The 16,297-nt window shown below is 40.9% G+C and overlaps 1 protein-coding gene across 2 annotated transcripts in view; it reads right to left on the minus strand.

The window, feature by feature from the left end:
• sdk1a (sidekick cell adhesion molecule 1a) overlaps positions 1–14,713 on the minus strand; it is a 237,250-nt gene extending 222,537 nt beyond the window's left edge. For both annotated transcript variants that reach the window (XM_076264907.1, XM_076264906.1), the window contains exon 1: positions 13,236–14,713. In XM_076264907.1, the coding sequence (XP_076121022.1) occupies positions 13,236–13,683 (448 nt within the window). In that variant the 5' untranslated portion in view covers positions 13,684–14,713. The remainder of the gene's footprint in view (positions 1–13,235) is intronic.
• Positions 14,714–16,297: the final 1,584 nt, after the last annotated feature.

Consider the following 16,297-nt stretch of genomic DNA (forward strand, 5'->3'; position numbering starts at 1 on the left):
AACAAGGCCCATTAATACGGACAAAGGTGTGCAATGCATAAGGCACAGCAAATTTTTTACCAGACATGATAAAGCCGGCAATAAAGTCACATCACCACTAAAGGTAATGTAAATGGTATCTCAAAATAGTAGTTCTCCAGCAAATGGGCCCTCAATGCTGCTGACCAGCAGAAAACATTCAGGAATCGAGCAATGTGTGCCAAAAAATATGGGGACACTAACAGCACCAATAATATATTATCTCAGTGGACTAACGCTCCGAGTTCCAAACCCTTTCAGCAGGATTTCAGCTATCTGCACCACTCTCCCTTGCACACACTACCCTTTTCACTGCTCAACGCCTTCCCTCTCTCATTTGTCAGGAAGCCATGGTATCAATTGCTATGCAGAGAATTTCTTACTCAGCATGTTGCCTTTTGCTCTGATAAACAGGCAAGTGAAATGAAGTCATCCAGTGATGTGGCAGTAGATCTCATGGTTATTCACTGTTTTTTTAAAACTACTTTCCTTAAAGGACACAACACATTGCTACTCTGAACAAAGATCCACTCAATTACACATCCATGTGCAACATATCTACAGGGAATCTGGAATCTGCTTCTCACAAGACATTCAACACTCAAGTGTTCTTTGTATTATAGGAGCCAAATTGAACTATTTAAATACCATATATCTCCTTGAATATATAGAAATCCACACAAGTAAACAGTACTAGTTGCTTACAGGCCCAGAAAGGTGCTAAATCCATGTCATATTAACCACATTGCCCCAGAAGGTTTTAATACGCCTGTCTATCTATCTAACAAATAGGAGAAAAATACACATGCAGCCTTATAGAAACCAGATTAATGCTGGATTAATTACATTGCTCAACAAATGCTGTAAGCCTTGATGTGGATACATTGTGGCCACAGGCAAGGTTGAAAACATCACTTCAATTACATTCTACTTTTAGAGTGGGAGACCACGAGGCAAAGAAAAAGCAATGTCACAGCATCGGGATCTAGAGTGGTGCAGTCACACAATACTAAAGCTCGACAGCCTGTTCATGACGAGATCTCATCATGCATTAATACTGAAATACTGACTATCAGAACAGCGCTGAAAACTGAACAATAGTTTCTGACCTTAAAGAGTGGCAATGCACACAACGTAGAACATGCAGGTATCTCATCATGTTTCACAAACAGTCACAGAGGGGCTATTAGGGTAACAAGTTGCTATTCCTTCCTGTTATTCACACCAAGCTGTTACAATAACCACCCTGTCTGAAATCAAATCATTATCAAGCCCACTCAAACATTTAGACATTAAAGTGAGCACTGTGAAATGAAGTGACTGTCGCATCTCGGACAATAACCATTCTGAGCTTGCTTGCTGCACGGGCCCCAGGGTGGTTTTGTTGCGGTATTAGTTGCCTGCTGCTACAAGAGAAGCTGACAGCTGCCATCTCTCTGACTCAGGAGGAAGCCACCTCTTCGTCTCACCACTTCAGGCAGGCTACTAATTCACCCAAAGGCAATATCCTCGGAAAATATTTCACAGAAGATGCCCTTTTCATGTGTTTCCGTAAAGAACTTAGGCTTGAATGTACTGGCTCTGCCTCACTTAGGAGTGCACACTTGAGAGTTAAAGTGACCTTTACTGTCTTGGCTTGACTAGCCAGGAACAAATGAATATCATATAAAACAAACATAAGGCATACGTTATTGTTTAATAATGGAGAGTAGTTGGTCCTTGGCTGCTATCAAAGCTGAGGTCATCCTCTGCTTGGCTCATGGAACAGGCTGCGGGCTAATCAAGATCAAAGAGAAGTCCGTGATTTACATTCAAACCAGAACACGAAGGGGGATTTCTTGTGTGTTTCTTTCCTACTTTACAGGTCTGTTTCAATTTTCAGTGTGAATTTGAGGTATGTGTGTATTGATAAAATATGTTAAGCCTCTTAGAAGTCAGACTGCCAAGTCCTTGCCTCATCTGGGAGGTTTGTGTCACGGTGCTTTCCTGTTTTAACCACCTTGTATAAACACAACATCATGGGTGTCAGGGTAAATTGCACCTCAGTAAGGTGCACCATGTCAGGTGTCCGGAAACCTTATATAAGCCTTTATCACAGAGGGCAGTGAGTAGCAACAAGCATGGCATTTTTGACACAATGTACATTATTCGCACAGTTGATACAGTATTTAAAGTGAAATATACACTTACTTTGGATTCCCTTTTAGTGTTAGATAAGATTGGTAAAGTACACATAGGTATGTGTCTGGATGCAAAGTCCACAAATGTAAATGAAATGCTCTAGTATCTTTACATCTACACATGCATCTCAACAGCATACCCGCCACACACTCAAACTCAGGACTCAGCAAAGCAACGTGAAGAGTTTGTCCACTCGCACAATGCAGTGAACCATTAGAGAAATCTACAAGTGCCCAGACAGACAACATCCCCGGGTGGGTTCACTTAACACCAGTGGGGGACGCGGGTGGGCAATTTCAGGAGTCAGTGTAAGATGAAGATGAATGTCGCCGGGAGGTCCCTGGTGACACACCCCGCTCCCTAGCCTCTCCGTGAAAAGCCCCACAGGGGTCTTAGAAGAAGCTTTGACATACACACACAGGCACACACACACACACACACACACACACACACGCACACACACACACACAGGCACACACACACACACACACACACACTCACACACACACACACACATACTGCTGCTGTTCCTGGCTCAGGCCCGGGCTCTCAGACGTGCTATTTATAGGTTATCAGATGTGTCACTTCTCACATTCTTCACATCCTCCTCTTTTCATCACTCAGGCCATGCAGCCGCAGACCGCCAAGGAACACACACGCGCGCGCACACACACACAGACATTCACACAAACCGTCTCGCCGATCCCATCAGAGACTCACAAACTGACACTGAGGCTAAGTGACGCACAATAGCTGAAAAAAAGCGAAGTACCATACCACTGTGGTCTGTTCTTTGGCTTTGAAATGAAAATGTCCATTACTTCTCCACTAGCTGAACAAGTCTGCTTGGATTGACCATCTGATAATTGTATTAATCAAATCATATTATTTTATTCAGTAACACACGTATGCATAATTCAAACTCGGACACAATTACTTATGGATTTTGTAATGGTACATGATATAGCAGAAGTATTAGCATGCTGACTCACTGAGATCATGTGTTAATTTGGACTCAGCTTTCCACTTCTGTGCTCCTTGTCAACATAACAATGAATAAATACAGAGCAAATAAATACAAGGAGCTGTATAAATGCTCTAGGCATATGTGCTGAGGGCTGGAGAAAGCTTATAGAGTTATTATGAAAAGACTATGCACCTCAACACATAGCCTTGGCTCGTCTGTTGTAGTGTGGGAAGACAGAGCCTTGTTTGTGAAACACAAAGCTAATGCAGCTCTCAGTTAAGCTTGAACATTTGGTCTCTGCATGTCTTTGATAAAGCCTTCTGTCTTCAATCACCATAAAATAAGACGGCTGCTCCCTTGTACAGTATTAAATCGAAAGCAAACCTTACTTCCAAGAAATCCTTGTTTGTGGTTAACACCAGATTATTTCCTCTCAAGTTTCAGTGGCCAATCTGGTTTTAATAAACCAAAGATAACAACAAATAAACAACCCTTCCATCCACATCCACAATAAATTAAAAAACTCTATTTGCCCTCCAATCTAAAACTGTTTTACATGCTGTTTACATGCTGTTGTTCAGCTTGTAAACACTGATGTGGGTAATGCAGTTACAGAAAGTTAAAGTAATTAATGGAGTAATTGAAAAGTGATTGAGCACAAAAACTGTCTTTAGTGGCAGTGAAAAAGTGAATATCTATAACTACTGTATAAAATCATTTAGTAATATTCATGCATCTCATCTCGTTTATCCTACCCCAACCCAGTAAAAATTACTTCTTAAAACACGATGTATGGGGATCTTTTACACCAGAATATGCAGTGGCCAACCCTTCAGAATTCTGGCCAGACACCTGCTACCTTTCCTTCCGCCTCATCATCAGAGAGGCTCATGCTGTCATGACAACCAAAGAAGACCGGCACTCTCTCCATACACTATCCGAATTCTGATGGAGCATATTCTCCACTGGCCAAGTCTGTCTCCCCATTCCAACGCCAGCAAGCTCACCTAATCCCAGGCAGGTCACCAAGCTGCCATGAAGCACAGAACCTGCAGCAAGCCCAACAAGTCTTCAACCACCCACACCCCAAAAGCATCCGAATCCCCCCCCCCCCAACCCCAACCACACAGATTCAAGAGATTCAGCCAAAAGATAAAACTCTGTAGATGATGCAAAGAGGGGGAAACAGATGCCTTCTCATTTGCCACAGCACTTCACGTAAATAACAAGATATCACAAATCTGCATTGCGCTGCTGTTTTCGATAGTTTGATACTGCAAGGTATTGACATTCTATGCTTTTCTAAACTAGGGGGTGGGGGTGGGGGGGGGGGTTGGCACTCACTTTTGGCTGCACATCCCCACCATGTGTACTGGCACACTTGCAGCTCTCCCTGCCTCAACCTCTCTCCCACCCGCAATCGGGCTGGCCACATGGTCCTGCCTAAATGTAAGTAATTGTAATTAATTACATTTAGTTATATTACTAATAATCAGGATGCCTTTTAACTATCTAACTGACATTGTAATAGTAATAAAGTATATCAATTAATTGTAAATATAAATTTGGATAAAAGAGCGAACATGGATTCTGATGCAGCGACAAGCAGTTTAGACATTAGCTATATGTCTTCCAACATAAAACCCTCTTCAGTAACAGGTGTTGCATTGTGACTGAGGAGACACTGACAGCTTTGAGTATCTTGTGGCAGCGCCCGATGTAGGCCTACTTGATGTAAATGTAAGTGTTTCCCTTTCCTTTCAGCACTGAAGCGCCGAATCCCCCCTCTACTCCAGGAATCGCTTTCAGCAATCCACGCCTATCAAATCTATTTGTCAAGGTTTGCCTGTACATTCTTTGTGCTGATAATGCTCAGATGCACTTGAGGGCTTCGCCGGAGAGATGGGTGTTCTTTTATGTTGAGAGCAAACATGTCCCTGATCAAAGTGGCATGGAGGCTGGCTGAGTGGATGAAGATTTGCATTTTTTTGTGTTAATGTATCATGATCTGCCAGTCTTCCCATGTCACTGCATCCTCTTCACAGTACAGCTGATTTCACTTTTCCTTTTCTTTTTGACAAGAAATGACAAGACAACAGGTAGCTATCGGAACACAATCACACACCTCTAGCAGTCTAGCAATGAGGTAAACAAAGAAAATATACAGGAATATAATATATAATAGTGTCGATATCACTCATGTGAAATCCCACACTACCTTCACAGGCTTGAAAGTGTTTATAAAAGCAAAGTCCATGAGGATTTAAAAAGAGGGGAACGTAATATACTGGACACAGAACAAAGCCTGAAGGAAATTTTGGGAAACTCGAATAATCTTCACAGCATAGCACACAGATGGCAAAACAATACAGAGCACAAACGTGTATTATCCATGCTAGGGTGAGCAGCTATTAGCTATTTTTGCCTATTTAGGAGAAAGCAATTAAATCTTCCAGTCAGCACAATTAAACTGATCAACACATCATAAGCCTTTCAATAACTACATCTGAGGCAGGAATGAAAAAACATTTACATGTAATTACTTATATAATCTGCTTTTAATATTTTAAGCTGACCTCTACCCCTCTACAAAACACCACAACAAATTGCTCTTTGCCCCCCACAATTCGAAATAGCATCAAAATGATGTAACTCTTGAAGCGTGTCTTTAGGTAAACATCATTTTAAAAAAATACGTCATAGGTCAACTGCTGCATATGGGGTGTGCATCTTCACTATGTGCCAAACAGCCAAAGCCAGGTATGGCCAGCCAGAGAGGCTGCCAGAGAAGAGCTTCTAAATGAGAGGCTGGCACTGACCACCTACAGTAAATGAGAGATGAATCACAAATAGCACCATTGGGCTTTGCCTATTTTCTGAGCACTTGCAAGTCTGTGTGTCTCTTCTCTGTTTGAGGACCTAGTAAAAGGGAAGGGAGGAGAGTAGCTACTGTGTGCTTTGTGTACGTGTGTGTGTGCTTTGTATACGTGTGTGTGTGTGTGTGTGTGTGTGTAGGTGTCTGTGTGCTGCAGGGGTTGTGTTGTTGTGTGGTGGAGAAGGCCTAATTTAAATGTGAATGATTAAATGAAAATATGGTCTTCGCTGGCTCCAAATGGCGGGGTGATGTCACGCAGGGGTTCAGGGGGAGTCATTAGACCTGGCACGCCAGTCCACAAATCAGCCACCTGCCACAGTCCTGTGCCCACCACAGCTGCTCTCGCTCGCCCTGCCTGTGCCCTCCTCTGGCTCGGCCCCCCTTTCACCCCCACCTCCACAAGTCATCCTCATTTTCATATGCCATGCCACAGTGCACGGGGGCCAGCTTTTATGGAGGGAAAAGATCATTAGTAAAGTCATTGCCGCTTCTGCTGCAGTTGCTGCCAAAAAACACTCCCGTTCCCTAATGGAGCCGGAGGAAATTTCATGGTTTGCCATGGAAAAATATTTGCTTTCTTTCGCTGTAAATTGTAGTGTACAAGATGGCTGTTTTACTATCGCAGGCATTAGGCAGCTGCTATTGTCACCCTGGCTTTCATCATTGGCGTCCTTCAACTTGATGCTCTGTTTAACTTTTAAATGATGATGGGGTGTTTTGCTTCCCCGGTGCTAGAAAAGCACTGTTTACGACTTTGACTCATACCACTAACCCCCGCCATCCCTTATCCTTTTTCTCTCTATAAAAATACTGGCAAAGTGCACATATGTTGCTAGACGCTATAATAGATGGAAGAAATTCAGTCTTTATTACAAAGCCTCAGGTGCCGCGTATGACAGAAAGGGCAAAGCTAACATTTACAGATTTCTCTGGGCTGTGCCTCAACCAAATGTTTATTTAAAGCATTCATCTTCTTACCGGGAGTTCCGCTGAATTGTAGCAACTTCAAAAGTCAAGACGATTACTATCATATTCCTATTTTCTTTTCTATTTTTCTTGCCACATATAGTCCAATTTCACTGCTGTACTTCTTTTCGCTTCTTTGATAAATTGCACTATGGTTGTGAGAGCTCAAGTGGTTTCCCTTCTTTTAAAAATTGCATTTCTGAATTCAAGCTTAAGTTGGTATATGTTGCCTGTGCATATCTGGACTATTTACATTCAGTTGGGCATTCCAGGCATGGTACATGTTTGCACTAGGGGAATGTAAATGACAGAGTGATTTCACCCAGCTCCGTGTGACAAATTGTTCATCGAGTCTTGAGGCCATATTTTAAAAAGGAAAGTAAAGATTACACTGACACTGATCCTGCCGTGCAGAATATGCTGAATAGGTAAAACATTTATTTCTTATGGCCACCTTGGCCACTCAAACACTTGAGCTGAGAATTCATATCCATATACTTTCTAGAACAGGATAGATCAATCACAATTGAGATAGCACTTATCAATGGAATGTCATGCTTTTTATAATTGGTTTCAGCATGACTTTTCCTCCCTCCTGACACATCTCTATCAAAAAATTGAACAAAAGGAAAAGCAAAAGGAAAACCTGTTCCTCTAGAGCATATCAGGCTCTCGCCCTGGACAATGTGGTAGCGCTTGTTTGCCTGTCCCCACTGACTGAAATGGTTCCAAACATCAACAGGTGTTTCCTGGTTCCCACTATGTCCAAACACAAGCCTCTGTTCCATTAGTCCTTTTAAACAGATATTGCATGCGTCTACGTAAACCGAAGCACACATTCCCACGCTATGCTTAATGTGTATCCACATTCAATAAAAACATTCCTGTTGACCCCCCCACACTCCCCCTTTATCAGATGGTATCCATACTGGGACAAAAGGGCAGAGGTCAATGTTGGGCAGGAAAAGACACTCACTTAAAGCTTTACAACAAATGGGAAGCTTGCTTTATGCAAGTGTTTGTAAGTATTAATGTTTAACAACCAGAACAAACAAGAACCAATTACGTTGTATTACTGTAATGTTGAGGAAAAGTCGAAAATATATGAGAAATGTTTTCTGAGTGATCAATATTAGTGTTGGAGCCCCAGCACATTTCAAGGAAAGAGCTCATGGTTTATTTTCTTAACATGTACTAGTGTTTTCACACACTAAACTACTGAGTAACAAGAAACACAGTTTATGGTAGAGATGGTTTATTTGAATATTCAAACCATGCAGAAAATAAGCATTTGTTTTGACTGGACATTCCTAGTTCCATGCAGGCAAAATCCTTCCAAAGGTAACAGCTGTCTAAGGCCACAGTCATGCCTGCTGCACTAAAAACTATCTCAGTGTTTACCTCTTCATTAAAGAAAGAAATTCATTAAGTGGGTCTCTTGTGAATTACAATTTGTATTTGATATGAACGGGGATAGCTATTAAATAGAAAATGTACTTTGTAACTTGGTAACACTTTATTTATCGCTGTTACAGTGTACCTACCTAATTTGGTACAGTGGTACAACCTGTGTAACAACATGTACTATCAGGTACTATCATTGTACTTGCATTATGTATTTGTGGGTACCTACATATAGTTGTTACATTGTAATACTGAGTGCTTTGCCAAAACTTTGCCAATTTGCCCAAAGAGCTGACCTGAGACCTGCTGGATGGGGTAAATCTGGTCACGATAGATTTGATATACAAACCATTCTTAGCTTCAGTCAAGGCCTTATTGTCTTCAGTGTACATGTAACAGCTGTGCTGCTACAACCTTGTTACTCTTTGATACAGTGGAATAAACCTATTGGGTTTATGCCTATGGGTTTATGCCACTGTATCAAAGAGCAATAAGTGTGTACCAACACAGTTGATATATGTACTATGTAGTGAATTAGTAGACCTGTTCTAAGACATCGAAGACACAACATACATGTCATATGTACATGTAAGTAATTAACTGGTACACTTAATAGGTTTATTCCACTGTATCACACTGTAACAGCGACACATTAAAATAAAGTGTTACCCAACTTTTTACTTAGTATTAGTAACATCTGATAACATGACACCATTGCTATGTATCTTCGTACAACTGATTGAATGTTGTGCTGCAACATCTAGTACAGATAGGGAACTTCTACATAAACACATTAGCTAGGAATGTAACATTTTTACTTTACTAGTGGTGTACTACTGGTGTCTCAAGTAGTCTGTAGTCACAGTTTTTGGTAATGGTTTTATGTAGGCTACTACTCTAGAAATACATGTACACATTTCTGAAGGTTAACAAAATGTTTTTTTTTTCTCTGTTTATCTCTGTGTTTCTTATGGGACCACGGACTGGGCCACTCGGAGATTGTTTCTGGGCCACATTTGGCCCGCAGGCTGCCATGTGAACAGCCCTGATCACTGATTGTTATTATTATCTTATCAAATGGATAACCAAGCAAACTGTACTTTTCTAATAGTATTAGATTTTTTCATATATCATACATTTACCTCAATCCTTACCAATAAAACCCCAGGAATCAACCAAAGCCCAACCAAATCAGACATCAATGAGCATATGACAGAGGCTGATGGAAGACGCCCCCCCCCCCTGCCCCCTCCAATTGCAACCATGACAACCACCAAACACACTCACTCAGGCCAGCATGAATGTTAAATGCTATTCATTCAAAAACTTTTGTATATAGCCTAACATGTCCATAACCCCCTGCCTACTCTCTTAAATAAGATAACTCATCCTCTCCAGTAGCCACTCAATGTATTTACATTTATGCTTTCATATGAAAATGAAGTTGCCACTCACAGGCCATGTGGCACACGTTGTGTGAGCTTTGATATGAGGGCCTTGTTCTGCACAAGTCTTCAGAAAGAAGCTTTTGAGTGTTAATCACTAACGACGGATTGCAAGCACATAGAGGCATTATAACTCGCTCTCAGTGAAATCAGGACCACAGCCAAATTGCATTGTAAGACTGTGTAAAAGGGAGTTGTTGATGTATTAATGGCAAATTGATGGGCCTAATACTCTGTGTGTCCTGAGTTTTATTCCCGAAGGGATGGCTGGCAAGACAATCTCAAAAACTTAAATCACACCTCAGGGACTGTTTAAGTGGATGATATTGTTACTAAATTGTCCATTACTAAATATTCTTTGTATTTAAATACGCTTTCTTAAAATAATGCAATAATAAAGTACTTTTTTCTTTTTTTCAGTGTCACTATGATCTGAAAGAGAATTGTACAATACAGAGGCTTAAATGATTAGACCCCCAACAGAACCTCAAGCACTAAAGGGTTCAACCCTGCTAATGATGTCGCAAAACAGTGGGTAGTATATTACCATGAATTAAAATGTGCAAACATTCGGCAGAACCAAACTACTTAGCAGTGTGTGTCAAATCAATGATTTCACATGCATTTTACGGAGACAAAAAATCAATACATTATGGAAACAAAATTTGCGATTTGCAATTCATTCCACAAAATCAATTATCAACAGGACGGAAATCAAGGACTGCCTGCCTTTTCCCATGACAAATAATCTTGTGTCTGACCAACACTCAAGCAAAACGTTACACATATGAAATCACCGATGCGAGAGGAAAGCTACAATTTCTCACTCTGAGGACCTCAAGAAGTGGGCGGGGGGCAACAAAGAAAAGCTTCTGCAGTAAATGATTGCACAGATGGTGTGGCAATGAAACGTCAGGGTTTACAGTCGTGAATGGGTGGTGTGTGCGTACTCGCCTGATGGTGCAGCCAGCAGATAATGCACATGTGGAGGAGAAAGTGTGTTTTCACCTGCCATATTAGACACAGTGTTTTGATGGCCTGGATATTTCTACAGAAAAGATCTTGCCAAACATCTTGCTATACTGGAGCGTTTTGTGTTGCACTCTGCATGAAAAATGACTATAAAATACTTACTTACTAACTTACTTACTAATCTGTTTATATCCTCACAGGCTCTGACTCTATGCCCTGATGACCACTGGTTAATATATTTATAATTTTACGACAGATGGATATCCTTATATGGCATTGAGTGTCACTTTAGAGTTGAAAGTGACAGTAAAGGTAATGGATCCTGTTCATTTTATTCTAGTTGATAAAACACCAGCACCTTTCATGAGTCTACGACAAGTCACTTATGACATGGGAAAATGTTGAAGCTCTTGGCATTTAAAGGTGGAGGCTGAATGTCAATCTCAACCCGATTTGCAAGCTTTGATAATGCAGGCAGCTGGCTGGTTCCTCCTATGGGATCAATACCACCTAACCCATTCCCAGAAAAGAGCTGGTGGCTTTCCAAATATCCAAAGACCTTGACACAGGACTTGAAAACTGGCTGACACCGTATGCACATCAACAACTTTGCTGAACCTCTCTGAATTAAATAAGCCTTTATGACATGATGTGAACTGCCATCACCAAAGTAGCTGGACAGTCAGAGCTATTGAGACGGCATATGAAACACTTGCAGTACTGCAAAAGTCCTCATGATTGGCAGGACCTTGCAAAAGCTCTGGAGTCTCATGGATTCCCATGTTAATCAGTAATCCCTGCTTCCATGGGTATGGACTTTGAAGTATTGAAAGACTGTGATGTGGGTTTTGCTCATAGGAGAGTCCACAGTTTTGACACATTTGTTAGAAAGTTTTATTCTGTCAGTTAATATAAAGCAAAGTTTTTTTTTAAGTGAACTTCCTAAAGCAGAATGGTGTATTGCAGTGATAGGAGAGTATATCTGGAGTTAGGCTTTGGAGTGTTAAGAACACTAAAGCAGTATGACACTTCATATCCCTGCTTTCATAAGATCCTGTGGAGTTGTATCTGTTTGAAAGGTTAAGCTGTTGGTGTTCATACAGTGATTTACCCACAGAATATCTTCAAAACAAAGACAGAAGAGAAGCTGATGAGAAAATGAAAGTTAAGTCTGCTGGAGCAGGATGTCAAATAATGTTGTGCATTAAACGATAGTGGCAACTGTGCCACCCCATCTATTCACTAACTAAATTGATGACTGTCTTCTTTTGAAACGCTGTTAAATGGTGTCTTCATATGATCATTATTATCATTCATTTTCTTTCATCTTTACAAATGCAAATACTCCCCCCCTTACCCCCAAACAAAAATACATATTAAGTGGGCGGAGAAGATAGCTTGAGGAATACTGTTGATGATTTATCTTTTTCAATGCCTGCCTAAAATAACCATGAAAGATGCAAATTTGGGAAATCATAAATATGCCAATTAATGGCCCATTAATTGGCATATTTATGATTTCCCAAATTTGCATCTTTCATGGGGCATGTTGTTTTTATTACCCCAAATCAAAACACATGATGATTTCATAAAAGGGGTCTTGCATCAGTAATTACACATGGATGATCTCTAAACAGGATTTACTTGCATGCCATCATGCAATGTATAATCCATTTTAATGAATGGAGAGAAAAACATAGCCTACATTATGTTAAATTAAGTCTATTCCTCAATAAAAACTAGGCATAAATGTCTCAGAGGTATGAAAAAAGGCACAGGCTATCCCTTGGGAGATCTATCGCCTATTCTATTTTTTTGGATGATATATTGTTATTTCAGACACTTAGGTTCTTCTGTAGATCCAATAGTAGCCTAGGCCTAAATTAAATAAAAGGCCTAAATAAAAAATCCCCAAATTAACATAGAAGCTTTCCTTATAGTGAAATTGTCATGTTATGCTTGACCCTCAACCTCAGCAAAATCCCCCACCCACCCCTTCAACAAACCCTGGAATTAGCGCGTAGTCGTGGTCACACGCCTTCCATCTGTGACCGTCCAAAGACTTTTGAACATTTGCAGCAGGGACTTAACGACTCATCGTTTGTCTACAATGGACAGTTTATCATCATAGATGCCATTCCTGTGAAAGTCGTGTCTCATGAAACTTTTGAAATGTGCATTTGTTTTGTCTACTTACAAAGAAGCTAGAGGTGCTTTTATTCCGTTTGTCTAAGTGATTAGGCTATAGGTTACAATAAATCCAATGACAATGATAAGGTAGCCTATTATCACTGCAAATGGCGTTTGCCATATCATATAGCCTGCATCTTTAAAATGTAGCCATATAGCTTAATTTAGGCAGACTTCCCTTAATTGAATGTGTATAGAATATGGTACATTTTCTTACCTTGAGCTGCTGCTTTCAACACGTGTATGGAAAGACACAACGCCCACCAACTCCATGATCTAAATGCCAACTTTCTCTTTCCATTGTAGTTTGAATATCTTGATGAAAATGTTTTTGCGTTATCGACAATCATTTTCTTCTTATGGCTGTGGTTGTTCAGAGGAACTTCACAATCGGTGCAGAAATAGTGGCGTTCGGTAAATCTTAAGTCAGAAGCGCTGTGATGCATAAGCATCACATTTGTAGAGTTACAGGTTTTCCCGGGTTCGGTCCGATACGAGCCACTGTCTCCTCTGCGAGCAATGTCCTCTGTATTCACTCTTCTGTTCAGGTGCTTGTTTCGGCGAGTTTGGCGTATCTCCTTAAAATTTCTGGAAAGCGTTTTATTCTGCGATGCTTCGGCGTCAACACTTATTTCATATTCAAAGCGACCTCTTCGGTCAGTCATTCTGAGGTCAGAATTGTGGCAGTGGCAAGTCGCATAGCAGCTGCCTTCTGAGCTACAGTTCCCCTCTCGCTGTTTCGTGGCTGTGAGGATTCTGATTAGGCTACTGAACTCTGTCTGCCGTCAACTTGCTCGGCATGAAACTCACCGACTATGTAGCCTACACACGAACATGCTGCTTCAATCCCGAAATAAAACGCAGAGAATTCAGTGAGTTACAAGTTAAACTGGCTGGACTAAATTTAGGGCACCTAACGTGAAAATACAACTGTAACCGTCTGTCCGTTGTTCACAGCTGCAGGGATGTGCTTTTGATCAGCTACTTTCTGGAGCACTTCTTGAAATATGCTTCATCATTTGGGTTGCGAGAGAGCACTAACGCAGTTTTCCTCTTCACTGTCGGCCGACGTACATACAACTTAGTTTCCTTTTGAAAAGTATTGGCTTAGGTTAGGTTACCAAGCAGGCTGGCTTGTAGTCTATCTTTTGGTCTGATTCTTTTAAATAGCCCATACACATCCTCGCTCTATGAAGTCAAAATCTGCAGTAGCCTAAACCTAGGCTTTCAAAAACAATTCAGTTCAGGACCCATTTTTTTCTGGCGTAAGCTACATTTATTTCGCTACGCACCATAATATAGCATGGGCTACAGGCGATCCTATCCGAGAAAAGGTAAAACCATAAGTTAGGCGTCTGACACAATGCTGCTCTGCTATGCTGACGAACTGACGTTGTAGTTGTTAAATCCCTTACTTAAAACAATGCTGTCTTCGGCTATAAACATTGGCTATGATTACAGTCGCATTCAACGACAAAAAAACTTAGAACTAAGAATGATTAGAAAAAGTCTTCAGCGAAATCCCACAACGAGATATATTCTTACGGGGCAGCGATACAGCCTGTGGTACCTCAAGAAAACATGCATCGGTCGGAGCTGTGATTTTGACATTAAACGAAGCCACGACCAGGTGGTGATGGTGAGAAGAAACTCACGTAGCCTGTAGAGCACATAACTATCCAGAGAGCGACGTGGGGTTGGTGCCACCGCAGCAACACTACGGCTCTGCACTTGCTGCTCAACTTCGATTCAGTAGCATACAGTTCTGTTCCCCCGCCCTACCCAGACTCATTGGCTGTGTTCCACAGATTCGGAAGTTGATCGCATATGGTGATTTTGCATATTAAGCACCTTTCGATAGCAGAGGGTTTTGTTAGGCTTATAAGTGGTCTGTGCATTTGTCTTTAAGTGATAGCCTATGCTATACCATGCATGACAAATCTGGACTGGCAAATCTTTAAACAAAAATTGTCCATCAGAAGGTGATTACAGAAGCTAATGTTATCAAAAAGTCATATTTGTTTGGACCTAAACTATATATGAAACATACAGCAGCTCACTTTTTTTTTTTCATTACCTTTTGTTATGACAAGGTTTCTGCTGTAGGGGCCTGGGAGGGGTATAATGAGAGAACCATGAAAGTCTTTAATTGTAACTCAATATCATATCAAAAAAGCTTTGATCAGTTAATTGTATACATAGAAAATTGTGATTGGTTGTGGCTGCTCATTATACATTGTAAATATCTTTCACAGGGCCATCTTTTTCATTCCTGTTTGAATCACAACAGTGTATTTTCAAATACCACTCACCAAGGAAGGCAGGAGATCTCAGCCTAACTATCTCTGTAATTCTGCATTTTCACGTTCAACAACCCTCCACCCACCTACTAGCAGGCACACAGGCACATACACACATGTAAAACACAAACACACACACGCACGCACGCACACACACGCATACATGCTGTATTCCAGACAACTGAAGTTCGGGTAGGCTATCGACTTACACTGAGTTCAGAAGTGAGAGCTCCAACTTCAAGTGGCTTTCCATTGTACTTTTTCAATTTCAGAATTCTTGACCTCCTAGTTTGTCTGAAATGAAATTGGGAGATTCCAACAAGGAAATATCTGACGTCCGAGTTTTCTGGAATGGAGCATTACAACACACATAGGCTACTCAAAACATGTACACCCACACACCCAAATTGAGTGACTCAAATAAAGTGCATGGGTAGACACACTAACACAGAGAGAGAGAGAGATTTTATTGCTTGAATAACTTTACATAGGATATATATTTTTTATGCTGATGAAATTTGAGTTTCCAGATTTCAAGGTTTTTCGCTTGTGTCTGCACAAAACTGCTTGCTAACAGACAACCTGACAAGCCATGTGATCTACGTGTTTCCATACAAGGGGCAATTCATCAGATCACTTCACAGAAGGCAGTGATTTATCTTGCCCAAGTCTCTGCATAATCATTATGATGGATTATAGATGGCACACCTGATTGGTATTTTAGCCTTTCGCTACCTGACCTGAAAAAGGTTTTGATGAACTTCCCTCTTGTGTTTGTTTAGTTCCTACATTATTCACAGTGGTGCATATGGAATAAAGACTTGCTGCATCTGACCATTTTTAAGGTATCAGTTCTTCACAAGGTATCAGTTCTTCTGGTTTTTTGTTTTCAGTGACAGATTTACATTGTACATTTACATTGTACATTTGAACCTAGCCCTGAGATGAAAGCACAGGTTAACCTTGACCAAGAGGGGAT

Source organism: Alosa pseudoharengus, unplaced genomic scaffold (genome assembly GCF_046254945.1).
Source record: "Alosa pseudoharengus isolate Yale_2024_CS ecotype anadromous, Long Island Sound unplaced genomic scaffold, YU_APseudo_1.1 YU_APseudo_1.1_scf_4, whole genome shotgun sequence".
NCBI lineage: Eukaryota > Metazoa > Chordata > Actinopteri > Clupeiformes > Clupeidae > Alosa > Alosa pseudoharengus.